General features: G+C 45.2%; 1 protein-coding gene across 2 annotated transcripts in view; it reads left to right on the forward strand.

The window, feature by feature from the left end:
* Positions 1–10,409: 10,409 nt before the first annotated feature.
* The window catches only part of NAV2 (neuron navigator 2), a 310,894-nt gene continuing 308,790 nt past the window's right edge, over positions 10,410–12,513 (forward strand). For both annotated transcript variants that reach the window (XM_056852251.1, XM_056852253.1), the window contains exon 1: positions 10,410–10,667. In XM_056852251.1, the coding sequence (XP_056708229.1) occupies positions 10,410–10,667 (258 nt within the window). The remainder of the gene's footprint in view (positions 10,668–12,513) is intronic.

Below are 12,513 nucleotides of genomic sequence, written 5' to 3' on the forward strand. Positions count from 1 at the left end.
CTCATTACAAGGATTGTTGTGTATGTATATAGTTGGGGAGTAAGCAAGGGAAGACCTAGGAGATTGAGTTCTGCACGAAGGATCCTAAACCCTGCTCACCCTATTGGTCAAGCAAATGGACCCCATTGGCTCTAAGCCAGCATGCACCATTGGTCACCAGGAGGTTATGTCCCCCTATCAAGGATCAAGGGGGGAGTGGCCACAGGCGGCCAAGGGGGCATATAAACAGGGTTTGCTCATTGTGTTAACTAGTTCTGTTCCTGTACTCAATAAACACGGTTGTTGTTTGAACTCCGTCTCTGACCTCGTGAATCCTTCCTAAGAGGACTTAATAAGGATAAAATGGAGGAAGGGAGAACTGCATCTGCCCCTCTGAGCTCCTTGGAGAAAGGGTGGGATGCAAACATTGTGGATCACAAGCACATGTAAACTCATTATTACTTGGAGCTCTTGTATGCTCCTTGTGACGACAGCGTGACCTGAAAAGCTGCATCTCTGAAAAACACCTCCAACATTGTTGCTGTGAAGTCTATTCTGTGGAACTGAACCATTGTGGACGACTTTCCAGTTATGCCAAGTGTTTTCACTTGTGTCATCTGAATGAATTAAGTTAATATAGTGCAATTATACAGATTCATATTTGTAGATCACAAAACGTCAAACTCATGTCCCTGTCCCTCCCTTCTTTTAATAATGAAAGATCAAATTTGACTTTTTCAGTCAAGTGTGGCACTAGTTTGGATTGGGACCAAACAAAACAGGCAGAAGGAATTTAATCTTGTGAGCTGGTATCCTCTGAGGTGTAACTAGCCCAAGGTCACTTGGTGACTTCAGTTGACTTAAAAGGGAGTAGTAACTCTGCTTAGGGCTGCATTGCCAGTGAGTGTCGTGACCGAGTGGTTGATCCCAGGTGACCTCAGTCCTATCTTTTTGTATGGAGGAGTATTTGTCCATCTGAGCTGCCGCTGGCAGTCTGAAGTGTATAGCCCAGACGCCGGTTTAACCATCTTGCTGAGAACTAGGCTTCTTTTCTAGTCTGTTTCTATTAAGCTTGAAATTAAAAAGCCTGAGTGAGCCACCAATATTCCCTGTATCTCTGATACTTTTCATTTGGGCTACAGAAGTGCCCCAACCTTGTGGGCCTTCCCATTCTCGATCTGTATGTGTGTGTGTGTAAAGTGCCATCAAGTCACAGCCTACTTACAGCGGTGGGGTTTTCAAGGAAAGTGATTCAGCAGAGGTGGTTTTCCAATGCCTTCCTTTGCAGAGTCTTCCTTGGAGATCTCCCTTCCAAGTATTGACCCTGCTTAGCTTTCAAGATCTGATAAGATTGTGCTATACTATACCATTTCACATACCCTCTTTATCTGCATACTGTTGTTTAATTCCAGCTAAGCGACATAGCTGCTAAATTTAATTTAATTCCAGCTAAGCGACATAGCCACTAAATTAACATAGCTGCTAATTTCTGGCACATACTTGTGTGTTGGTTTAAAATATTTATGTGCCTGCCTTTCTCCCAAGTATCTCAGAACCCAAGGTGAGTAACAGCAACATATGAACAATTTGGAAAAACAATAATTAAATCCAGATATTAAAGAAAATTATATCTTCTGCCCCCATCAGCAGCATGTCCCAGCTTAAGTTGCCCCCAAACCTGTCCAGAAAGCCAGGGATTTCCCTGACCTCTTCCAGTAAACAGATCCAGAGGCATGGAGCAACCATTGGAAAAGCTAGAGCCCAGACATTGCAGAATGTGCCAAAGGTACAGGGAAGAACAAAACTGCCATACAGAAACACGCAGGCAGTCCTTCAGTTATGTGGGCCCCAGGTCATGAAGGACTTTAAAGGTGATCCCCTAAACCTTGAATTGGACCTGGACTGAATTGGATCCTCTGATTTTGTTCAGACAAAAACATCCAGGGACCATTAATGCTTATCATTAAGGTTGGTGAGATCCCATGAACGTGCAGTAAGTATCTGAATATGAAAACAAAATGGTCAGGGCAATAATTTGGCTTCTTTCCATCAGATCATTGGCCTGATTTGGGGGATGGAGAAGTGCAATGATCTGGCTTGTTGGACCCACAAGTTTGACCCAATCTGTATGGTTCCATGTTTTCAATGCTACTGCTGCACATGGGATCTTACCATGGGAGGTGGGTCCCTGGGCTACAAATAGTAAAACTGAATGAAGCATCTTTCTGAATACATATATTAAATTAGGCACCTCAGTTACTTCTGGAAAGTAAGATATGATAGAAGATTTCTGGCACATAAAGCCACAAGAAAGAAAGTCTTCAGTACTTGGAGCTTGGATGGGGGCTATTATCATATCTTTCTCCCGTTCCTTTCCTTTCCCTTCACATGGGGTAGCAGCCTTATCAAGCAGTGTTGCCAAGCAGTTGTTCCAGGCAGCAGATTCCAGATGGAGCACTATTTTTGTACACTTCAGAATTATGTGTAGGAGGCAGTGGAACTGCTGAAGAATATTAGGCAGCAAAATAATATTTTTTTAAAAATCATGGCTAAAATTAATCCATCGATCTCATTAGTAATGAGAGCTATAATAATTGTCCAGGCTATTACAGTTAAAAGAAAGGTAAAATCAGAGTTTATATTTACAAATTTCCTATTCAGTTGGGGACTGTACAGTCACATTAATTTATGATGGCCTTTTATGCAGGGTTATTTAGTTCACAGTCCCTGCTGGACTGCTTCGAGGCTTCTTTTGCATTATTCATGATTTTACCAACCTTCAAACGTGACTTCACTCTGGCCTCATTCTTCTCCCACAGTTCTAGGATGCTGTTTTAGAACGAATTTAAATACTGCTTCGAGGCCAGAGCAACGCAAATCCCCCCCAATTCTATGCATAGCTCTTAACTTTGGGTTTCTCTCCCCACATCTATTTTGGCTTCTCCCACATGTCTGTCCCTCCCATCCAGCCCCTTCCCTCAAAGCAAAGCACAAAAGAGAGTTAAACCTTCATGAAATGTGCAGGAAGACACCGAAGAAGGCTGCAAAGGTTGGAAGGCAGCTCCTGGCAGGGAGCTGTTGAAGAAAGGTGGGGAGGAATATCCAGCAAAAGCACACACAGTCCCTTTAAGAGCTGACCCGCCCCCTGCAAGTAAAGTGCAACAAGACTGCGTTTTCAGGGGCAGGAATTCAGAAGCTCCATGATTCACTGGGGATGCAAAATTAATCACAAGGTACTCCTGGAATTTGCAGGGGGGGGGGAACCCCCATGCATATGATGTCTGAGAATTCGGAGCAGAAAACTGTGTAGCAAACCAAATGCAAATTTCCCCTGCATAAATGACCGACGTTACAATTATTAGTTGGCTTTACAATGCCTACTGGTTCATAGTGTCTCATATTTACCTTGTGTGTGTGTAAAGTGCCATAAAGTCAAAGCTGACTTATGGCCACTCTGTAGGGTTTTCAAGGCAAGAGACTAACACAGGTGGTTTGCCATTGCCTCCCTCTGCATAGTAACCGTGGTGTTCTTTGGTCATCTTCCATCCAAGTACTAACCAGGGCTGACCCAGCTTAGGTTCTGAGATCTGCCGAGATCAGGCTAGCCTGGGTCATCCAGGTCAGGGCCATAGTTCTCTTACCAAGTCTTAAAGATTATGAATTTGTTCATTCATTTATTATATTTAAAACAGCTTGTGTCTAGTTCCCCACTGGTCTACCATCTAAAAAGCTTAGAAGACCAGACCTTCCTGTCATTTGTCTTCATATCAGTTTGTACAAGCCAAGTAGAGAATTACATGTCAGAAATCCTAGCTTTTTCATTCTGGAACCGCAAATTATTTTCCACAGGCCTCTAACCAGCAGACCCTAATCTTAGCACACCCAAAATACTACTGAATTTCTAGTCAGTGGAAGTCTACCAAGAAAACAATTACCTTTGGCAAAGGAAGGAAGTGCTTACAGTTGAATTTCACATTGGAAGAGGACTCTTTGTTTTAGCTCTAAACTTGGCTCTATATAGCAAATTAACTCTTCTTTCCCTTCGCATTGCTCCAAGCACAATTCCCAACTCACCTGGCCTTCCTAAGCCCTGCGTAGGAAGCATACTTTGTGTTGCCTTGTTTCATGTGCAGGGCTCAGCTAAGAAAAGGAGGGACAAACTAGGTCAGATGCAGGAAGGTACCTGAATGGATCCTAAAAGCATTTTTGACCTGGGCATCAGCTCTACTGAGTGGAAAGGAAAGCGCTCTCTAATAAATGAGCATAGGATTGTAGCCCTGGTTTTGGAAACTAGGTGCAGGATTGCAAATACTGCTTACTCCCACAGCAAAATGCTGCTACTGGGTAAATGATTGAGGGCTGTTTCACACATAGCACAGACAAGGAACCAAAGTTCATCACAGCTCCCTAATAAGTGTGCTGATGCAATACCTGTGTTCGTTCTTGCATTTTTGCCATATTCACACTTTACAGGAATATGCATTAAACATATTGAGTACACTGATAAGTTGTAATGTATGAAGGCCAGTCTCTTTCCCCCAATGATATGTTGGTTATCTGAAAAGAAGCCCTTTAACTGCTCACAATTATCACCCAAGCTATTCTTCTCCCCATAGGGGAAAGTAATGTGGCTTTCTTTTGCACCACTGATGGAAAAGCAGTCTAGACAAAGTGATCTTGAGCAGAAGAATGGCAGGGCTAAGCCACCCCTCTCCCTGCCATTTTTGTTTTCAGTTGCACCCTGTGGGGCTGCTTTTCAGTACAGGCGTTATGTCCTACTGATAACAACCTGTTGGTGGTCCCCGGCCCTAGAAGTGTGCAGCTGTCCTTTTCAGCCCTGGCTTTGGTGTGGTGGAATGCTCTGCCTAGTGACATCAGTAGGGTTGCCAGGTCTCTCTTCACCATCTGCGGGAAGTTTGGGGGCGGAGCCTGAGGAGGGCAGGGTTTGGGGAGGGCTTCAATGGCATAGAGTCCAATTGCCAAAGCAGCCATTTTCTCCAGGTGATCTCTATCTGCTGGAGATCAGTTGTAATAGCAGGAGATCTCCAGCTAGTACCTGGAGGTTGGCAACCCTAGACATCAGAGCCCTGCGGGACCTGAAAGAGTTCTGCAGGGCCTGTAAGACAGAGCTTTTCCACCAGGCCTACATCAGGTTGCCAACTTCCAGTTGGTGGCTGGAGATCTCCCACTATTACAACTGATCTCCAGCCGATAGAAATCAGTTCCCCTGGAGAAAATAGCCTCTTTGGCAATTGGACTCTATGGCATTGAAGTCTCTCCCCTCTCCAGCCCCCCTCCTCAGACTCCTCCCCCGAAATCTCCAGATATTTCTCAACCTGGAACTGGTAACCCTACTTACAACTGAGGGCAGCCACAGGTGTCATCTGTGCTGGCCTCCCTACTCCCTCCTTCTTTTTCTGTGATTGTGTATTTTTATGGACTAGAGGGGGTCCTGCCTGCTTATTGCGTCTCTGCAAGTACTATATTAATTTGTGCACTATCTATGGTTTTCATACTTGTGAAGGATTCTGGCGTGGTACGCTTTATTGATATACATATATGTACGATACATTGATTTTATTGTTGTTACCTGCCTTGAGCCTGGTCTTGGCCAGGGTGGGAGGGCTAGAAATGTAAATAAATAAACCAACAAATAAACATGTAGAACCAGGAATTTCCCAGTGAGTAGTTGAGTTGGCAACCCTATGTGTAACCTGGGTGTCATTAAATAGATGGCCATTGCCTTACATTCGCTAATGCATATTCTTATTTTCTATATTATAAAATCCATACTTTTTAAAAGTTTAAAAACTAAATTACAGGTCTAGTTCAGTAATTTAACATACATGTTGATTCTCGCCACTGCTCTTCTTTTTATCTGGTAAAATCTGACACTGCGTCGTCAGGCTTATTAAGACTTTGAAACCCTTCTTCTCAACAGTTTGCAGCTCAAAGCTGTACTTCATGCTGTGGCAACAGAGAAAACATTGGAAGGTCTGTTTCAACACTATGGAAGAGCAGAGATGAGCACATTGTAATCTGAGATTAGTGGATAAAGGAGACTAGAGGGAAAACACATTTCCTGCTTTAAAAAAAAAAATTACCCACTTAGCTAATGCAAGGCAACACACTGCTCTAGTATAGAGATTCGGATTAAAGACCTGGGCTCATAAAACGAAAGGGAAGGGTATGTGTTGGCTCTCAAAACCTTTAAGTGATAGCCTGACTCTCTGGAGAGAATAGAGAGCTGAGATTACAGCATTGCTTCTCATTATGTGTACACGCACTGCCCTAACTGGCCTGATCTCGTTAGATCTCAGAAGCTAAGCAGGGTCGATCCTGACAAACATTTGGATGGGAGACCTCCAAGGAATTCCAAGGTCATGATACAGTGGGAGGCAATGGCAAACTACCTCTGAATGTCTCTTGCCTTGAAAACCCCACCAGGGGTCGTCATGAATTGGACCAGAACCAGCAGGTAGAAATTAAATCAAAAGAGTTTTAGCTAAACATTAGGAAGAACTTTCTGGGAGAGCAGTTCCTCAGTGGAACAGACTTCGTCAGGAGGTGGTGGGCTCTCCTTCTTGGAAGGTTTTTAAAGCAGAGGCTAGATGGCCATCTGTCAGCAATGCTGATTCTGTGAACTCAGGCAGTTCATGAGAGGAAGGGCAGGAAGGGATGCATCAGTGTTTGGTTCTCATGGCCCTTTCTTACATGCCCAGGGAAATGCCGATTGCCCCTTTGGGGTCAGAAAGCAGTTTTCCTCCAGGCCAGATTGGCTAGGGACCCTGAAAGATTTTTTTTTGCCATCTTGTAGGCATGGTCACTGGGTGTGTGAGGGGCAGGTAGTTGTGAATTTCCTGCTTTGTGGGGGGGTTGGACTAGATGACCTTGGTAGTACCTTCCAACTGTATGACTCTATGATTCTAAGTCAGATGTGACTTGACAGCAAAAAACCCCAACACTCTCTTGTTGCTTTACGGTTTTTGCCAATGAGGCCTTTATAATACCACCTTAAATTCTCCTGAAGAAAATCATTGAGTGCCTCTAGGCTAAGCAGTAGAATGCCACAATAATATATTTGTCTATAAATAACATTGTTTCTGTTAACATGTTTGTTTATTTATTTTAAACATTTCTATCCTGCCTTATGTCCTCAGGCTCAAGATGAATATATGAAACATACACCGAAGACATGCATGCAAATATATTATTTCCAGAGAGTATGTTGACATTTGGGGGACAGCCTAGCAAGTGTACTCAAGACTGGTTGTCATTTCTAAATATCTTCTACAGTCCCCTGTGGAAATGTGTTTGTGAGTAGAGTTTGGGGGTTCCGGGGTTCCGGGTCACAACTCGGAGAGCACACATGCTTTATTAACATCTCCATATCAGCGAAAGATAAGGGAACCTTGGCTCCTAAAAGTCCCTTCACTCAGTCTCCCTAGCCGTTTGCTGCCGGAAGCAGGATTCTGCCCCACTGCAAGTGGGAAAGGTGTGTGTGTGTGAAGGGACCACAGGAGGAGCAGGTGAGAGATTACTGTCTTGTAGAAATCTTAAGGAGGCATGAACTGCAGGATGCAGCTTTGTAACCTTAATAGGGTTGCCCTTTTCTGTGTGTGATGGTTTTCTGATACCTAACCAGGTACTTGCATGCCATTCATGTTTTCAGTACAGTACAGCAGACTTGTGATCTCCCCAGGCTATGGTTGCCAATTCCTGGTTGGGAAATTCCTGGAGTTTGGGGGGTAGAGCCTGGGGAGGGCAGAGTTTGGGGGTGGGAGGGCCCTCAGAGGGGTATAATGATGCCATAGAGTCCATCCTCCAAAGCAGCCATTTTTTCCAGGGGTACCAATCTCTCACGCTTGGAGATCAGTTGTAATTCCAAGAAATCTCAAAGCCCCACCTGGGAGACTGCAACCTTACCTCAGGCCTACGTACAGAAGGGTTATGCCTCGGAAAATGTGTGGATCTTCATAGCACATTAGAACCGATGTCATTTTTGCTATTGCATACTAACTTGGTTACTTTTCTGGAACTCATTCATGAACACAAGAAAACATGAAGCTGCCTTATACTGAACCAGGCCCTTGGTCCATCAAAGTCAGTATTGTCTACTCAGACCACCAGCAGCTCTCCAGGGTCTCAGGTAGAGGTCTTTCACATCACCTACTTGCCTACTTGTCCCTTTAACTGGAGATGCCAGGGATTGAACCTGTGGCCTTCTGCATGCCAAGCTCTACTACTGAACCATGGCCCCTCATATAGTGTGTTGTGTTATGAGATGGCAAAGCTTAACGCTATTCATACTTCAATTTCTCCATTATTCCAGGGATGAATCAAAAATTGAATGGGCTCAAAGGGTCAACAACCCTCAGGAAAAATAGGCAATCCTCACTGACCCTTAGTTCTTCCGCCATTAAGCGATCATGAAAACAAACAGCAGGGATTTATCTCTGGTGCTTGGACGTCACCCAAGGCCCATTAGAGTCAGCAAGGGAGTGTGGCTGAAACCGAAACTGGGCAGAGTAATGACCTAGGGTAGTTTGGGGGACATTGTCATAAAAGGTCATATTCATCTCCCCTCCCTTACATACTATGAGGTGATCCTCAGGTGTTAAAGTAATTGAGACTACCTAATAGGAATGGAAGAAATGGTTTGCTGGATTGGACCAAGGTCCAGCAACCCCAGCATCCTCTTTCCAACAGCAGTTAACTCACATGAAGCTGATGGCTAGCCCCTTTTCTTTGACCCCAGCATCTGCATTCAAAGGTATACTGCTTCTGAACATGGAAGTTCCATTTAATTGTCACGGCTAATAGCTGTAAATAGACCTTATCTCAATTGATCTGGCTAATCCTCCACACATTACTCAACAGCAAACTCATGTTATACAAGGAATGGGCAGTTAAGGCTACTTGGAACAGGTAACTATTTGATAAATGCATATTGTTAATGTATTTGCAGCAAGTAAAATTACCTTTTCTGGGCACATCTAAAACATTTTAGGTGTGTATGGTAAAAACCTAATGTGTGAAGAAACTCCTAAGAATGCTAGTTTGGATGGTTTGTGCAAAGCTTTTGAAAATCACTGGTTCTGACTCGCTGGGGTTAAATTGCTTAGCCCTTATTCACACACAGAGGTTATCGTTTTCAGCAGGAGTTTTCCTGTATGAGTAGTGAGTGAAAACTGAAAAAAAAAATGATTCACCCTCATGTGCTTTTATTTGTACGTGCCTCCCATTTAAAAGCAAACAGGTAGGAATTTCCCCTTCTGTAGCATCTCTCCCAACGCCCCCGTAATGCATCCATGTTGCCGCAGAGCTACTACAGATTGTGCTTTGTACGGAGCAGCAAAGGCAGAAGAGTTTCCTGCCAGTCACTGGAGTTGAAGCCACTCCTCTTTTGCAGAGAGATTTTGTTTCTGATTTGAGTCGGGAGGACCAATCAGGGGGCTCGCAGCCGTTTTTCACCGTACTGTCAGACTGCAACCTTCTCCCGCTCCTGCCGATCTGTGTAGCCTTCTTTGGTGTAGACCACAGCAGGCTGCCTCTACGCTCACACGCACTCTTTCATGCACGCCCACGCTGGGTCAGCCATCCAGCCCTGAAACCTGTTTCACTGCTGATGTTTCAGATCAGGTGGAGGCTGCTTTTCCTCTCCAGCTTTCACGGCTCAGTTCTCACTCTGGGCTTCAGCAGCAGCGGCAGCGGCAGCAACAGGACTGGGAAATTTCCTTGCCACCAGCAGCCCTGCGATTTAAATGTCATCCATGGACATTTCTCCCTCTGTGCCAGCGTCGTCGGTCCTGTTCACAGATAGCGAGATTAAGGAGCTTGGATTCTCAAAGGCTGACATCCAAGGGCACTAGCTGTTAACATACTGAGCTACATCTGCTTCTTGGCTAAGGCTGAAGAAAGACGTCTTAAGCCTGGAAATCCTGCCTGTGCTTGCTCTCTAGCGCACTCACCCTCCCATACACACACACACACACACACAGAGGCAGCCCAAGAGGCATATGCGGCAGCAGGTTCTTTTCCTGATTCCAAAAGGCTGCTTCACTTTCTCAGATCCGGTGACAAGATGATGAACTAAAAGTCTCGGTGGAAGATAATAGCAGGAATCAGCTACCGAAGAGCAAGTTAAACAGCAGGAGAAGACGGGGAGGAAGGATAGCGGCTGGGAATTAAGAACCGACACAAACGGGGAAAAAAGAAAACAGGTGGAAGGTCTGCCAGAGCCAGTTTAGATTTTCAAAGTGGGGATTCCCCCTCCATTTTTCCCCTCCGCTCCTTTTGGCTTTTAATAATTCAGCCAGACCAGCTCGTGCAACCTGTCTCCAGCCTCCTTCCCCAGCTGCTTGTCTGCTGCTGGCGCTGTTGCTGTCGCTGACAGAAGAAACGTGTGAACAAAAGCCGAAGGAGAGAAAATGCCAGCCATCCTGGTAGCCTCCAAAATGAAGTCCGGACTCCCGAAACCTGTCCACAGCGCGACTCCCATCGTCCACGTCCCAACGGCGAGGGCCCTCCCGCAGCCCTGTTACCTGAAGTTCGGGAGCAAGGTGGAGGTGAACAAGCCATCCTATTCCAGCCAGATCCCCCTCAAGTCGTCCGCTGGCCATGAGAATGCCGGGGATGGGTTCCCTCCCAAGAAGAGCAGCTCTCTAGAAAATGGCTTTGACACACAGGTCAGCAACAATGGTGTCAGGGTGGTGGGGGTGTGTGGATTGTGTTTTATGGGGGTTCTGCTACTGCAGGTGTGCAGGGCCGACGTCAGGGTTGTATTGCCATGCCGAGGGGTGGTGTGCTGCATTTCTGGTAGATCATATATTGTGTTTTTTGCAAGTGTGCACTAAGGAGAATTAGGTGCTCCTACACATGTGTGGGTATATCAGTATGCTCTTATTTGTAATTGTGCAAATATGTTAGTAATGATAAGGTATTGATAGCTGGGGGGGAGCTTGATTGGCAAATGGCAATGCCATTATGTGGCCTTTGGAGAGGGGCGTGGACTTTACGATTCTTTTTGTGTGTTGAGCGTGTGACAGTTGTGTGGGTCTGTTGTGTTACCAGTAGCACTGGGGGGGATGTTTGTGCATGTTACTGGAAACACAAGAGCAGCTGGTTGTGAAGGCTGCATGCTGTAGTTGTGCTGCCGTATGTGGCTGGGTATCATTTGTGGGAGGGCGTGTGGCAACCATGTGTGAGGTGGTGTTGAAGCATGTTCAGCGTTAAGCTCTACAAGCGATGTACTCAGGGTAAGGTACACTAAGCATTTGCGTTCATTGTAGAAACGACATAGTGACATTGTCCATGCCTCAGTCGGATACCTGGGGAATTAAAAAGAAAAGAAAAAAGGTTCACTGGAATTTCCTCTCTGTGTTCCTGTCATCCTGGATATAGCAATTTATTTTTAATATCCCACGTTCAGAGTTCATTAGAATGTGCATTTGGATGTTTTTTTCAGTGATGCTGCTTTATATGGCAAGAGACTGCCTGTCTGCCTGTCTGTATGCTGACTAGTTTTATTTTTGTGAGCATATTAGTATTTTCAGCATGGATCAGATTGCCTCTGTGTCGCCAGTGCCCTAATGCACTCATCAGCAGCGTAAGCAGATAGTAAATGCTAACATACTACCGGGTGCGCAAAGCAGATGGTCTCCTGCCGCAAACAGGACTAATTAACATTAGCTGGAGGTTGCCTTGTGGCCAGATCATGCATTCTGGAGCCCCTTCTGCGGCTGCTAGAACCGAGGAGCCAGTGGTTCAGCCATGTTGAAGTTAAACGCTTGAAGAACAAAAAAAAAATGCTCTTGGTTTATTTCCTTAGTCTGCTGGGGAATACTGGGTCACTCGTGCAAATCTAGGCTTTGCTGTCTGTGGCCTCATAACCTACTCTGCTGAGAAACAGCATGGCTGCCGATTGAGTGCACTTGGCCTCCTGCCCTGCATTTTAGGGGATGCTGCACTTTCCTGGCAGACAGAGTGACGTATCAGGCCTGACGCGGGCAGCTGTACCAGTTCCTGGGGGTGACATGATAGCGCTGGTGTCAGGGTGGTGGCAGCAGACAGACTGACCTTTGCATCACATCACACTCCAGTGGGGGGTAGCACAAATGCTCTTTCGATTTTCTATATTTCATTAGCAAAAACTCAACTTTTACAAAAAAAAAAAAAAGAGTCTCCTGTTTAAAAGGGAGATGTGTAAATGAAATGTCGTGGAAATGGGGTGGGGGGTAATTTTACAACTCCCAAGAAAGTTTAAACCATGTAGCGTCTGTCTGTGGCTTATTTAGTTATGGTTAAATGTGCCATCCGTTCTGTATCAATGTATGCTATATATTTTAGGAACTAAAAAATGAATCAATTAGTATTAATTGGGTTTCTCTTTCAACGCAGGGAGGGAGGGAGGATAAGCTGCATGCCCAATCCATAGCTGGAAGCCTGAGGAAGTGTTTCTCATTTGCAAATACCAATAGCTGTAATAGGACACAAGACACAGCGGGAGTCCAGCCTGTCTCTGGAGTTATATCT

Source organism: Euleptes europaea, chromosome 6 (genome assembly GCF_029931775.1).
Source record: "Euleptes europaea isolate rEulEur1 chromosome 6, rEulEur1.hap1, whole genome shotgun sequence".
Taxonomy (NCBI): domain Eukaryota; kingdom Metazoa; phylum Chordata; class Lepidosauria; order Squamata; family Sphaerodactylidae; genus Euleptes; species Euleptes europaea.